The sequence below is a fragment of the Dipodomys merriami genome, unplaced genomic scaffold, assembly GCF_024711535.1.
Source record: "Dipodomys merriami isolate MVZ:Mamm:240054 unplaced genomic scaffold, mDipMer1.0.p SCAF_10, whole genome shotgun sequence".
Taxonomy (NCBI): domain Eukaryota; kingdom Metazoa; phylum Chordata; class Mammalia; order Rodentia; family Heteromyidae; genus Dipodomys; species Dipodomys merriami.
This window is the reverse complement of record NW_027202271.1, coordinates 20,408,613-20,423,695: the sequence shown is the minus strand read 5'-3', so window position 1 is coordinate 20,423,695 and position 15,083 is coordinate 20,408,613. Positions and strand designations below refer to the sequence as shown.

The 15,083-nt window shown below is 46.2% G+C and overlaps 1 protein-coding gene across 4 annotated transcripts in view; it reads right to left on the bottom strand.

Moving 5' to 3' along the window:
• Ikzf4 (IKAROS family zinc finger 4) overlaps window positions 1-15,083 on the bottom strand; it is a 33,520-nt gene that overhangs the window by 14,088 nt on the left and 4,349 nt on the right. The window contains exons 1-2 of one of the 4 annotated variants that reach the window (XM_070042735.1): window positions 2,136-2,291; window positions 271-364 (exon numbers count right to left, since the gene is read on the bottom strand). In XM_070042735.1, the coding sequence (XP_069898836.1) occupies window positions 271-364; window positions 2,136-2,222 (181 nt within the window). In that variant the 5' untranslated portion in view covers window positions 2,223-2,291. Of the gene's footprint in view, window positions 1-270; window positions 365-2,135; window positions 2,292-7,721; window positions 7,882-15,083 lie in introns of those variants that run through there. The other 3 variants (XM_070042741.1, XM_070042749.1, XM_070042742.1) reach the window with 3 other exon arrangements.

The window sequence follows — 15,083 nt, the reverse complement described above, 5'->3', positions numbered from 1 at the left end:
GTGAGATAAAAATACATGTCGATAAACACACACAAAGACTCAGATCACATATGTAGAGACACATAAAGACAACATATCTACTGAGATAAATACACTCACAGCCTGCTATGCAATCTAACATGGACATGCATGAATGTGTATACACAAGCCTACATATGGAAGACAGAGAGAAAGAGAGAGAGAAAGACAGATAGACGGAGATCCTAAAATTCATCCCTAAAGTCCACCTATTAGTATGTTACCCAATTGCCAAGCTATGCACATACTTACTTTCACAAAATAAAGATTCCATTATAAAATGGTTGGAGTCTTGGGCCTGAGGCAAGAAATCCGGAACACACCCTCCTGAGGGATCCCTCTCCAGCTTTGGTCAGTGGGAAGAAAACAACCACTCAGGACTTTGGGACCATTTCCCATTCATATCCTGTCCTAAAGTCCCATTTCCCCCATACTATCCCATTAAAGCCTGAAGAAATTTGTTCACAATCTATAGAAAAAGCCTTATGGCTTGAATCTGCGTTTCCCCAGCTGTGCTCTTTAGGTGAGCCATGATTTTTTAAGAAAGTTGCCTGAAATCAGAACCACGCGTATATATCATGAAATGAGCATTTCAGAATTGTGGGTTAAGACTTGTAGACTCAGACCCAACTGGGACATATGCCCTTGCAATTAAGTGTAGGGTTTACTAAGGTGAGAAGGGCTGAAAAGGGCATCTTCCTATTTCTTTTCAAACATTAATGCTGACTTGCTCCAATCACTTGATGTGAGTAAAGGGGGAAGAACAGGGATCTGTGTCAGGTGCTGAGGCCTTGATCCTAAAAGGATGAATGAGCTGCCTGGGAATGCATCCCTGGTCCCAGCTTACTAGGGCTAAGGCTGCCTTGGGGGCCGAGGGGTTCAATATCTGGGGGAAAATAGCCTTCAAGGGATACTTGGGGACACTGAGAGGAAAGCATCCTTTGTGGCTCTCCCAATTAAGGCCTGGAGACAGGTTGAGAAAGCAGGAGCCTCGAGGCACACCAGTAATTCCAGAGGCTCTTTGATGCTGTTGACCTCCCTAGAATAAAGGTAAGAGGGAAAACAGGCTCAAGTCTACTATCATGGGACTAAAACCATAAGAACGTGTCTCTGTTGGGGGGGGGGGCAGAAAATCCTTTGTGGGGCTCTAGGGATTTTGACTTCTAGCCAGAGATGTGAATGGGACTAGAGTCAGATGTAGGAAATTTAGCAGTTCCTCTCTCAGCCCCCAGAAACCCCAGTGAGGGAATTTCAAATGTCTGGGACTTCCAAGGAATTCCAGACCGTCAAAGCTAAGAATGTAGGCTGCTCTCAGGTCTCAGAGACATTTTCTTGGTCAAAGTCATCATAGATTAGCCAAATCCCCAAAAGAGCCAAGCTAAAAATCCTTGAGGATTCTACCAGAGGAAACTGGAAGGTGGGCAAAGGGCAAAAAAGCAGGAGGGAAGGAACGGGGAAGAAGCGTTGGAGCCAAATGTGTCTCACATGTGAGAGGAGACTTAGCCCTCTGCTCTTGCCGCCCTTCCTCGATCCCTTCAGAGAGTAGTGGCTGCCTCTAGGAATAGCTGCCAGGGGCCCTCGTCCTCACTGCTTTCCCTTCTTGACCATGGGCTCCAGGTGGCAGGGAGGATGCTTGCTAGCCTGCTAGCAGGGAATAGAGGGTATCAGAGCAAAGAAAGACGCCCATCCTCGGCTCTATTGTGGGGAGGAGGCTGAGGACCCTCAGATCTGGGTGCCAGGCTGAGGCATTTGCTGTCAAGGCCCCTCTTTCCTTCCCCTTAATGCTCCCCACTACCCATTCCCACCCAGGCCTGTTTCAGCATTTCACCCCCCACCCCCAGGCAGCTCTACCTCTCTCCCCAGGGCCTAATCAAGATGTCACCACCAGCTCCCACTGTCCAAGTCTTTGCTTAGCAACACCAAACACCCTTTTCCCATCCTCCAGCAAGTGGAAGGAGGAACGCCCCCTCCCCCGCCACACACACCACACACACACACACACACAGCCCCCCCATCCTCTCCTTCTCCTCGGGCTCGGGAGTTGTTAGTGAATTGGCTCCCTAAGCCCCAGCACCCCCTTCCCCCCCTTCCACTGGCCGCCTTCTGCCTGAACTTACATTATCCTTCCCTTGCCGGTGAGACCCTGGGGTGCGAACGCGGCCGCCGCCTTGGAGACGGCGAGGGAGTGCGGGTGGTGTGTGCATGTCTGCGTCTCGGTGGCAGGCAGGGGTGAGCCCAGCCACTCACCTTCCAGGAAGCGTGGATTCCTGGAAGTGAGGGGAACCGCCGTCATTTCGCAGGCAGCAGCAGCAGCAGCAGCAGCAGCAGCGGCGGCGGCGGCGGCGGCGGTGGTGGTGGTGGTGGTGGTGGTGGTGGTGGCGGCACGGTGAGCAGGGGCCCACGGCTGCAGCCAGCAAGAACAGCTCAGCCCAGGGTTGTATGTGTGTTGAGAGGGAGTGTGTGTGTGTGTGTGTGTGTGCGTGTGTGTATGTCTCAGGGAGAAAAAAGAGAGAGAGAGAGAGGAGAACACGCTTGGATGTTCTTGGGGAGGGGGCAGGAGAAGATGTGTATGGTGGGGGGTGGGTGCTAGGCTACAACATCCCCAAGACAGTGAGTGCAGGGGGTGGGGGCTAGGGGGTGCACAGGGAGGGCCAGGCGGATGCCTTTGCCCTCCTGCCCAGCAGACAAAGAGGAACTGCACAACAAATGCTTGAGAAGTGTGTGTGTGTATATGTGTGTGTGTGAGAGAGAGAGAGAGAGAGAAAGAGAGAGAGAGAGAGATGGATGGGCCTGTGGTAGGAGGGAGAAGGGGGGCGCCCAGGGAAGGCCCAATCCTCTGCCAGCTCGGGAAGCCAAGGCCCCAGAGGTCATGGGGCCCAGGACATGGGGCAGCTTCAAGGCACTTGGATTGGCAGCAAGCCCCTCCCCCAGCTAATTCAGGCACCACATTCCCTTTTCCCTTCCTCCTCTTTAGGTCAGGGGACTGAAAGCCCCCTTTCCCAGCAGGGAGAGGGCCCATCCTGGTGTAGTATCATTCAGGGCCACAGATCTCAAGAAAAAGGCCTGTCTGGTCTCCCCACCTTCCCTCCCTTGGGTGTCCCTGGGGCTCCAGCAGCGACAGCCCTGGATGAATTTGCCCTCTATCAGGACAAGGCCTCTGCTCCCTTCGCTTCCAGAGGAGCTGCTGACTGCTGAGCTGACCTACTTCGGATGACTACATTTTCTGATTCCAAGAATTTGGAGGTGGGAGGGGCCATGAAACTTTGGGCTGCCTACCCCTGGATCCTTTTCTCCTAAGGTTCTCTTAAACATTTCACAGCTCCAAAATACTTGGAAAGAGCTCTGCTCAGTCAATTAACTGCCTGAGCCAGGTTTGAGCAATTCCATTTCCCTTGAAATATAGAAGAGTGTGTGTGTGTGTGTGTAGATCTGTTCTATAAATTAATACATTCCTTTTTTTTTTTTTCTACAAATGGGTATGATCTGTGTCTTTAGGAAGAGAAGGGGAGAGGAAACAAGAAATGGACTTTCTGAAGTAGGCTCGGCCAAGTGGTAAAATCACTTTCAAGGATAGGAAATCTATCTCCTTCATCAGGTGTTGAGATGAGGGAGGCCGCCTGGCATGGAGGCAGGGAACTGCAGTGGGAGCTGAGAAGGGGCTATGGATACCTTAGAAGGGCTGTACATGGGGCCCATCCCTCTGCTTCCCTATCAGCACAGGAGAGGCTGGTCAGTGATGGACCCTCAGCTGCTTCTCAAGCAAACTCTCTCAGCCCTGCCCAGCCCTGCAGGGGGCACTCTTCAGAGCTAAGGTTAGCTCTGCCTTGACTTGCTCTTTCCTGCTTGCTGTAAGGTAGCTGCTGACATCTAGAATTCTAAAACAAGGGTAAGGAGTTTGAGGCCTCTATTTTCAGTCTGCAACTTGCTATAAGCAGGTACACTTGGTTTCACAGCACAGTAAATCTAATAGCCTTAGAAGTTTTCTGCTAGTATCCAGTATTCCCCAAAGACACTGCTGAAAAGTGCATAGGATAGTTCCCTAATCACCGTCCTTTCTTATTTGTCTACCTTATGAAAAGCACAGGATAATATCCATCTCTAAAGCAGGATCCTAGGTGTTGTTGGTCAACAGTGAATAAGCTTAACCTGGGCAGGAGGTAGGAAGACCGGCTGGTTCCTCAGAAGTGCCATGACTTAATTCCAATAAGGTTTCAATTGAAGCAGCCCAACTTGTCTCTGTTATTCTGTATAGCATGTGACAGGTACTGAACACCTGTACCCAATCCAATTCCTTCCCTCCTTAGATGAGAAAGGGGTCAGAGTCAACCTCTTAGTGTACGTTATCCAAGTGTTGCCAGAGATTCTCATGTGTGTCTCATCTGCTCTCCTTCATTGTGTGCCAAAAATTCCTTCATTAGTCCCACTTTAGAGTAAAAATATATACTTCAGGATTGGGGGCCAGTGGCTCATGATTGTAATCCTAGTTACTCACGAGGCTGAGAGTAGGTTTGAAGCCTGCCAGAAAGTCTATGCATAGCATGTGCACATGCACATGTGCGTGCACACACACACACACACACACACACACACACACACACTTCATTCAGGTCAATTCCATACCACTTTTGAATTTTCTTTTTCTGTTTTTGTTTGTATTTTTTGTTTGTTTGTTTTTTTGTTTTTGGGTCCGGTCATGGGGCCTGAACTCTGGGCCTGGGCACTGTCCCTCAGCTCTTCAGCTCAAGGCTAGTGCTCTACCACTTGAGCCACAGCGCCACTTCCGGCTTTTTTCTTATGTGGTACTGAGGAATCGAACCCAGGGCCTCAAGCATGCAAGGCAAGTGCTCTATCACTGAGCCACCTTCCCAACCCCTTTTGTTTTGTTTTTTGTTGGTTGTGGGGCTTGAACTCTGGGCCTGGGCTCTTCAGCTCAAGGTTAGTGCTCTACCACTTGAGCCACAGCAACACTTCTGGCCTTTTCTGTTTATATGGTGCTGAGGAATAGAACCCAGGGCCTCTTGCATGCGAGACAAGCACTCTACCACTGAGCTACCTTCCCAGCCCTTTTTTTCTGTTTTTGACTAGTACCTAGGCTTCAACTCAGAGATATCACACTTGCTTGGTTTACTTTTGCTCATACTTATTTTTGCTCATGGCTGGCGCTCTACCACTTGAGCTATGCTTCTAGCCTAGCTTTTTGCCGGCTAATTGGAGATGGAATCTGGACTTTTCTCTCCTAGCTGGCTTTGAACTGTGTTCCCCCACGTCTCAGCCACCTGAGTAGCTAGGATTAAGGTGTGAGCCACCGGCACTCAGCTTTGACTTAGATTTCTTATATGGTTACAGATCACATCAAAAACCAATTCCGTCTTCCCTAATCTCTAATAGTCATTTGTTGCCTTGACATTCTATTGGGTTTTTCCATCTTAAGGCTAACTCTACTTTTGGTCCTTTCCTGTACTCTCAGAGAATAAACTGGATAAAGGACTTTATTTCTTTTTACCTTATTAAACCTGATTACTTGTACACACACACACACACACACACACACACACACACACACACACACACACATCTACATATATTTGGTCATGGGCCTTGAACTTGGGGCCTGGGTACTGTCCCTGAGCTTTTTTTGCTCAAGGCTAGCGTTGTACCACTTGAGCCTTAGTGCCACTTCTGTTTTTCTGGTGGTTAATTGGAGTTAAGGGTCTCATGGGGAGGGCTGGGAAGGTGGCTCAGTGGTAGAGTGCTTGCCTTGCATGCATGAGGCCCTGGGTTCGATTCCTCAGCACCACATAAGCAAAAAAGAAAAAAACTGGAAGTGGCGCTGTGGATCAAGTGGTAGAGCACTAGTCTTGAGCTGAAGAGCTGAAGGACAGCGCCCAAGCCCAGAGTTGAGGCCCCACAACCGGACAAAAAAAAAAAAAAAACCAAGAGTCTCATGGGGACTTTCTGACTGGGCTCAGATCTCAGCTTCCTGAGTAGCTAGTAATACAGGCATGAGCCACTGGCACCCAGCTACTTGGATATCTTTAAAAGCATTCATATTGTAATAATGACCTGTTCTGTCTGTAAGATTATTTGGCAGGTGTGAAAAGCTGTAGCATGCTAATATAGTAGAAAAAGATGAGGGAGCCTGAGAACTGGATTGATTCTCCTTATCTTCAAAGGATGCAAATTGGTAGTTCACTGGCAGAATTCGGCCCATATATAAGTTTGACTTGCCTCATGGAGCATTCCACCCCTCCCCCAGTTGTGGGACTTAAAGTCTGGGCCTGGGCACTGTCCCTAAGCTCTTCAGCTCAAGGCTAGCACTCTACTACTTGAGCCACAGTACCACTTCCGGTTTTCTGGTGGTTTATTGAAGAGTCTCATGGACTTTCCTGCCCAGGCTGGCTTTGAACTGCAATCCTCAGATCTCAGCCCCCTGAGTAGCTAGGATTACAGGTGTGAGCCACCAGTGCCCAGCTCATGGAACATTAAAAAAATATATATATTGTCTTTTTTTTTTTTTGCCAGTCCTAGGGCTTGAACTCAGGGCCTGGACACTGTCCCAAGCTTCTTTTGCTCAAGGCTAGCACTCTACCACTTGAGCCACAGCACTTCTGGCTTTTTCTGTTTATGTAGTACTGAGAAATTGAACCCAAGACTTCATGCATGCTAGGCAAGCACTCTACCACTAAGCCACATTCCCAGCCCTTAAGTCATTATTTTATTTTATTTTATTTTATTTATTTTTTTGGGGGTGTCCAGTCATGGGGCCTGAACTCTGGGCCTGGGTGCTGTCCCTCAGCTCTTCAGCTCAAGGCTAGCGCTCTACCACTTGAGGAACAGTGCCATTTCTGGCTTTTTTCTTTTTGCTTATGTGGTGCTGAGGAATCTAACCCAGGGCCTTGAGCATGCAAGGCAAGCGCTCTACCACTGAGCCACCTTCCCAGCCCAAGTCATTATTTTAAAATGGAGTTATTTCAAATAAAAATTCAGACTTCTGATTTTTCATGAAAAGTTGGAGGATTCACATCCTTATAAGACACTGTCCTGCACACACTGACTGTTAGTCCTTGAGATAGGACGTGGTTCTCTAGTTCATGACAGTCCCTCCTGTTCTTGTCTACCGTCTGTCCTAGCCAGCTTTGTTTGTTCACATACTCTCCAGGTCCCTGTAGGCTTAGAGGTTTGAAGTACTATTCTATTCTCTATTTGGAAGGGGCAGAATTCCATGTTTGACTGGTGTCTTCACAGCACAGGAAGAAGAACCACATCTTCCTTCTATCTATTTGCTTCAAATTGTCCCTCATAGGGCCCATTTGTACTCCCCTTCTATTCCTTTCCCTCTTCCCTTTGCCCCAAGCAGTCTGGGAAAGAGAATCACTATTTAGAGATAGTTAAAAATCACAAAAGGTTCATACCTGCTATCTTAAGCTACTCAGGAGACTTGAGATCTGAGAATCAGAGTAAGAAGCCAGCCAGGACAGGAAAATCCACTGGAGTCTTATCTCTAATTTACCACCAACAAGTTGGAAAAGGAGCTGTGGCTCAAGTGGTAGAGTGCTAGCTTTGAGCAAAGAAAGTTCAGAGACAGTGCCCAAGCCCTGAGTTTAAGCCCCCGGACCAGCACCAAAACCATACAAACAAATCACAAAAGAATTGCATGATACTATCAAGTGCTACCAAGCAAGAATGTCATCTCTATGACTGACATTTAATTACGTAGAGGTGTTGTGCCTCAGATGAAGGCTCTCTGCTCTGCCCCACAGGACAGTGTCTGCTCCCAGGCCCGTCCAAATGGAACACACAGAAGGCATACCAGACATATAGGAGCGGCCATTGCAGTCTTCCATATCCATGTTAAAAAAGATTCTGTTGAAAGAGATAAAAAAAAGCTGTTACTAGAAGCTGGGTGCCAGTGGCTCATGCCTGTAATCCTAGCTACTTAGGAGGCTGAGATCTGAGGATTGCTATTCAAAGCCAGCCTGGGCAGGAAAGTCCTTGAGACTCTTTTATCTCCAATTAACCACTAGAAAACTGGAAGTGGAGCTGTGGCTCAAGTGGTAGAGTGCTAGCCTTGAGCTGAAGAGCTGAGGGACAGCGCCCAGCCCCAGAATTTAAGCCCATGACTAACAAAAAAAAGCTCCTTTTAGAAGCCAAATAAGAAAGAAACCTAAAGGATTATTTAATTAAAAAAAAACAAAAACAAAACCCCAAACCCTCATTCCTTGTCCTATGAGAAAGACAATGTACCTGGACCTAGAAACCCCTAGATTTCCTTCAGGTCTAGCACTCTACCATCTGAGCACAGCTACATTTTTGGTGGCTAATTGGAGTCTCATTGACTTTCCTGCTCTAAGCTGGCTTCAAACCATAATCTTCAGATCTCAGCCACCTAAGTAGCTAGGATAAAAGGCATGAGCCACTATGTCTGGCTCAATTCACATCTTATGGAGTGAAAACACTATTTTAGTCCAGAGTGGTCCTGGATTTTGAGAATGTACCCTTGCTTGTAATGGACTTGATGCTCAAAGACTACACCTCAGCTTTTTGTTTTGTTTTTTGGTTTTTTTTTTTTTTTTTGGGTCCAGTCGTGGGGCCTGAACTCTGGACCTGGGCACTGTCCCTCAGCTCTTCAGCTCAAGGCTAGCACTCTACCACTTGAGCCACAATGCTACTTCCGGCTTTTTTCTTTTTGCTTATGTGGTGCCGAGGAATCGAACCCAGGGCCTCAGGCATGCAAGGCAAGCGCTCTACCACTGAGCCACCTTCCCAGCCCCAACACTCTATCAGTTGAGATAGAGCTTTATTTCCAGGTTTGTTTTGGTGGTTAACTGGAGATAAGAGTCTCACAGACTTTCTTGCTCAGGCAGACTTCAAATCAGGATCTTTAGATCTCAGCCTCCTAAATAGCTAGGATTACAGGCTTGAGCCACTAGTGCATGGCAAGCACACACACACACACATATATGTGTATATATATATATATATATTTGTATATATGTGTATGTATATATTATTTATGAGTGTGTACAATTTTAAAGGTAGGTTAGTTAGTCTATTTTGACGGAAAGCAAGCAATAATTGGCAGTAAAGAATTAAACAATCAAGAATTGAGAACAATTAAAAGTGATGATTTGTTGCAATGTATTATATCCTTAGGAGCCTGTGGGAATAGAAAACAAATTTATCTGGCAGAAACCTGCATACATCAAAACTGTTTTTACTACTTACCTAATAAAAATCAATGCCCCAGAGGCAGATTTGAGGGAGCAAGAGTGGGCACAGGAACAGGCACTGTGGCCACTGGGACTCTTGCTCTCTTGATTCTCACAGGCAGACAGGTTAAAAACAAATTGGGTTTGCCTGCAATATATAGATTGAGTGGTGGGAAGGTAATGGGATATGTGGGGAACAGAGGTAATATTTTTCTTTCCCCTCTCACTCTTTTTTTTTTTTTTTTTTTTTTTGGGTCCGGTCGTGGGGCCTGAACTCTGGGCCTGGACGCTGCCCCTCAGCTCTTCAGCTCAAAGCTAGCGCTCTACCACTTGAGCCACAGCACCACTTCTGGCTTTTTTCTTTTTGCTTATGTGGTGCTGAGGAATTGAACTAGGGCCTCGAGCATGCAAGGCAAGTGCTCTACCACTGAGCCACCTTCCCAGCCCCCCCCCTTTTTTTTCTTGAACTCAGGGCCTGGGCACTGTCCCTGAGCTTCTTTTGTTCAAGGCTAGCACTCTACCAATTGAGCCACAGCACCACTTCTGGCTTTTTTTTTTTTTTTTTTTATTGTAGAGATACTATACAGAGGGTTACAGTTACATGAGTGAGGTAATGAGTACACTTCCACTTCCTCTTGAACATTGTTACCCCCTCCATTGTTTTCCCCCTACCATCCCCTCCCTCCCTCCGTTCCCCAAGGTTCTTTTTTTTTTTTTTTTTTTTTTTTTGATCGTGATTAAGTGATTACTTAATTTCCGGAAATTCACAGTATTGTGGAATAATGATGCTCATTTAAAGTCACAAGTTCATTCTAACTTTCCTGGAGCAAATTGTCTATCACAGTCTATAATATATAACGGTGCTCATATGTTATATACCATATATGTGATCAGCAGCATGGGGATATTTAGTAGTGGTTCAACCAGATGAGTGGGAGTTCTTTGTTTCTTAAGTCCTGTCACTTCTGGCTTTTTCTGTGTATGTGATACTGAGGAATGGAACCCAGGGCTTTATGCATGCTAAGCAAGCACTCTACCACTAAGCCATATTCCTAGCCCCTCAACTTCTCTTTTCTTGACATCCTCCCTGGAATGGACTGAGCTTTGGGACCAGACCACAACAATAAGTGATTGCATGAAGGTCCCCTTAGAGGCAATGATTAGCCCAAGTCCACATGGTCAGGTAAGTCATACCCTTTGGAATTAGCCAGTCTTGAGGTGGTCAGAGATCCAAAGACATGGGAGGGCAGTCTGGTACCCAGGGCCCCTGTCATTTCCAAATCATTAGCTCCATAAATGCCCTTTAAAACAACCACAAAGCTCAAAGTACCATGTATACCCTTTCTCCACATATAAGAGGTATAAGTGAGATTTTCTCTGTTTTCTTAGAAAAACGGAGACTCAAAGCAGTCAAGTTGCTTGTCCCAGTATTCCTGGTAAGACAAGTGTCCTGCCTCCCTAAGATGTAGGGTCTTTTTGTTCGTTTGTTTTTGTTTTTCTGGTCCTAGGACTTGAACTCTGGGCCTGGACACTTTCCCTGAGCTCTATTGTTCAAGGATGGCACTCTACCACTTTGAGCAGTACCATTTCTGGTCTTCTGGTGATTAATTGGAGATAGAAGTCTCATGGGCTGGCTTCAAACTACAATCCTCAGCTCTCAGCCTCCTGAGTAGCTAGGATTACAAGTGTGAGCCACTGGTACTGGGCAGATGTGGTCTTTTGAATATACCAGGTTGCTTCCTTTCAGAAGCTAGACTGCTCAAGGCTTTTTGGATGTTCTTGCTTTCTACAGTGTCTAGTATCATTTGTGTGATCCCTATAGGAGTGAGGTGTGTTACATAAAAACAAGTTGAACTGGTTTTAAGAGAAAAATATTCTAATGTGTGTGTGCACGTGTGTGTGTGTGTGTGTGCGCATGTGTGTGTGTATACCTACCTGTGTAAACCAGAGGCTGTTACGTAAGCACTAGAGGTGCAAGCAGTCAAAGTAAAGCATTCAGCTAGCACTGGATCAGGAAGTGAATCTCATTCTTGAACTCATGCTGAAATGGGCTCAAAACAATTTCCAGGAGGGTCTGAGTGTTTCTGAGTTGGACTTTCTTCCTAGTAGAAAACTGAGCTCTCTGGCTTCTTAATGGCTGTTAACAGGTGTTCTGTGACATATCTTGGGCAAAATCAGTACTTAGCTGCCTCCAATGAGTCTAAATGCCAAGTTGGTAATCCTGGAAGTGAGAGTGTTTGAGACTGCTGTCCTCAGTCTCAGTTTTCTAAAAACTCGTAGCAAAGCAGCAGATGTACTTAACTCTTTGCTCAGATCTCCAAGCAGCACATGATTCCCAACCTCCCACTCCCTACCCTGCACAGCACCTCTCCCTCTGAGACCAGGCAGGCAGCTTTAGTGTCTCTTTAGGGAACTGGGTCAAACTAGACAGTACCAACTGGACACAATAAAGAAGGAGGAGGTATAAGGAAAGAGAACCTAGTGATACAAAACATATTTGGCTCAAAGATCTTGGATGGAAAGTGGCTTTAAAGCAATATAACCATCATTCGGTGATGGAGGTGAGCATGTATGTATTGTAAATTTGGCTTAGTGAGTTTACAGAACAAGTAGAGACTGATAATCTCCCAACTCAAAAGGGAAGCATCTGTGAGAAGAGAGCAAAGGTTGATCATAGTAACTTCAGGAATTAAAGACTATTTCCTTCTCTGTGTGTGTGTGTGTATGTGTGTGTGTATGTGTGTGTGTGTGTGTGTGTGTGTGTGTGTGTGTGTGTGTGTGTGTGTGTGTGTGTGTACCTTAATAGGAATAGGTAAAAAATGGTATCATTTCTAGAGAGAAAATTTCCCACCAGACTCCTATGACAATTGCACTGAGGACTGGACCCAGGGTCTGACATCCAAAGGCAAGTCAGGGGTCAGCAATCACCCCCATGTCTCCAAAACATTCCCACAGTTCTTAACCCCCAGTGGCAGAATGTGAAAAAGTCAATTTGCTCTATGTATTGATTTTTTTTTGGGGGGGGGTTAAGGGAGCTGATTGTGGGGCTTGAATTCTGGGCCTAAGCACTGTCCCTGAGCTCTTCAACTCAAGGCTAGCCACAGAGCCACTTCCAGTTTTCTTGTGGCGAATTGGAGATAAGAGTCTCATGGATGTTCCTGCCGGGCTGGCTGCAATCCTCAGATCTCCTGAATAGCTAGGATCACAGGCATGAGCCACCAGTGCCCAGCTTATGTGTTGATTTTTAAAGGCATAAAATTACATGGTTATCACTAGTAATTAAAACTCTTCAAATCCTCCAGTTTGATGCAGTGATGATCCAAAATTGGAATTTAAAACACACTCTTTGTAGCCTAATGGATAGAAAGGTGAGAAGAAAGATGTTGCTGGGAGAAAGGAAGGGATGAATGATAAGGCTCTAAGCCATACATTTGTTATTACTCCCAAATTGCAAGAGGGAGAAATGTAATTTTTTAAGTTGGTCTTGGGGTTTGAAGTTGGAGCCTGGGCACTGTCCCTGAGCAAGGCTAGCACTTTACCTTATACTTTGAGTATCTCTTCCAGTTTTCTGGTGGTAGTTGGAGAAAAAGAGTCTTACAAACTTTCCTGCTCAGGCTGGCTTCGAACCACAATCCTCATATATCAGCTTTCTGACTAGCTAGAGTTATAGGCGTGAGCCACCAGTGCCCAGTCAAAGCAGAAAATTTTTCTTTAGTTCCCCTTTGGACTGGAGGTGGAGTCCAGTGTTTAAGTTTAGACAGAATTTCCTATGAATCTTGGATGTCAACAGTTCAGGTACCACAATAAACAAATCCTAGAACATCATCCTCTGTCACTTCCTCAACTGAGTTTTTTTGGTCCAGTCTAGCACTCTTATCACTTGAGTCACAGCTCCAATTCTGGCATTTTGGTGGTTAATTGGAGAGAAGAATCTCACAGACTTTCTTTACTTTGAACCACAGTCCTCAGATCTCAGTGTCCTGAGTAGCTAGAATAGCCTCTCTTTCTCTCTCTCTCTCTTTCTCTCTCTTTTTTTAACCAGGCTGTAGTGACCTCCTGATTGTGTACAATACACATGAATCAACTCAGCTTCCTTAGCCAAGGGCTCAGGGAACAGTGAATGCTCAAGTAATTCTAGAAATGGCCAGTGTCTAAAATAAGAAGAAGTGGCTGGGAATGTAGCTTAGTGATAGAGTGCTTACCTAGCAAGCATGAAGCCTTGGGTTTGATTCCTCAGTATCACATAAACAGAAAAAGCCAGAAGTGGTGCTAAGGCTCAAGTGGTAGAGTGCTAGTCTTGAAAAAGAAGCTCAGGGACAGTGCCCAGGCCCTGAGTTCAAGCCCCAGGACTGGCAACAACAACAAAAAAGAAAAGAAGAAGAAAGGCAAGAGCTGGAAACACAACATCTGGGCGGAGGCAGGGGATGTCACCTTTTAGCCTTCAGATGGATTCTTCTTTTCCCTTGTTCTTTGTGCTTCCTGTCTTCCCTATATAGACTGTGGAACACAGAGAAGGCCGAGGGTTTCGAGTGGGAGGAGATATAATCCTAGACCCCCACTTCACGTCTCATTTCAGGGCTTGTAGAACTAAGGAAAGGGCCAAAGGTGCGATGCATGTGAGACGATTCTTTATGGATTTTTTGGGGTACACCCTTGGGTCTGTGGTACCTGTGTTTCTGGAAAGGCCCCATAGGGGCACCACTGTTCCTTTGTAAGTTTGGGCAGAAGTGGGGAAGTATGGTAGAGGAGTTTAATTTGAACTTTATGATCAGTTTCAAAGTCAAATATACCCAAAGCAGGGCTCTCTCAAGTATTTGAAAGTTTGGGGTAGGGTAGCAAAAGCATGAGAGAAAAAGGAGCAATCTTCTGGCCAGAACATGGTAGTCCCTAATACATACAGAGCAAAAGAACTCACTATTGTTTGGGCCAGAAAGATATTTTCAGGCACTTCTGGTAACAGACTGACTCTTGCTCTGATAAGCTATGATAAGCCTCTCTACTTCCTCTGGAAGGCCCAGGAAGCTTGGAGCTAGTACAGAGTTGAAATGGAGTTCAATTAAACCCCAGGATGCTTTTGATTTTGTTTTTCTTTTTGTGGTACTGAGGTCTGATTTCAAGGTCTCACAATTGCCAGTATGATCCTCTACCACTTGAGCAGTACCTTCAGTCTTGCTTTTTTTTTTTTTTTTTTTTTTTGTCAGTCGTGGGGCTTGAACTCTGGGCCTGGGCATTGTCCCTCAGCTCTTCAGGTCAAGGCTAGTGCTCTACCACTTGAGCTATAGTTCCACTTCCGGTTTTCTGATGGTTAATTGGAGATAAGAGTCTCATCGACTTTCCTGCTAGGGCTAGCTTTAAACCGCAATCTTCAGACCTCAGCCTCCTGAGTAGTTAGGATTACAGGTGTGAGCCACCGGTGCCTGGCTTAGCCCTGCTTTTTACTAGTTATTTTGGAGATGGATTCTAGCCAAACTCTTTTTTTTGGGGGTGGGGGTGGGGTCCAGTCGTGGGGCCTGAACTCTGGGCCTGGGCACTGTCTGTCAGCTCTTCAGCTCAAGGCTAAGGCTCTACCACTTGAGCCACAGCACCACTTCTGGCTTTTATTTTCTTTTTTTTTATGTGGTGCTGAGGAATCGAACCCAGGGCCTCATACATGCAAGGCAAGCGCTCTACCACTGAGCCACCTTCCCAGCCCCATCTAGCCAAACTCTTATACTGGGCTGTCCTTGAACTATGATCCACCAGTTCCTAGACTCCTTAATAACTAGGATTACTGTTGGTCTGAAGCACCAGTTCTAGGAAGTTTAGGTGCTGTACCACTGAGCCACATCCTTGGCCCCAAACTCTAGATTTTAAAAG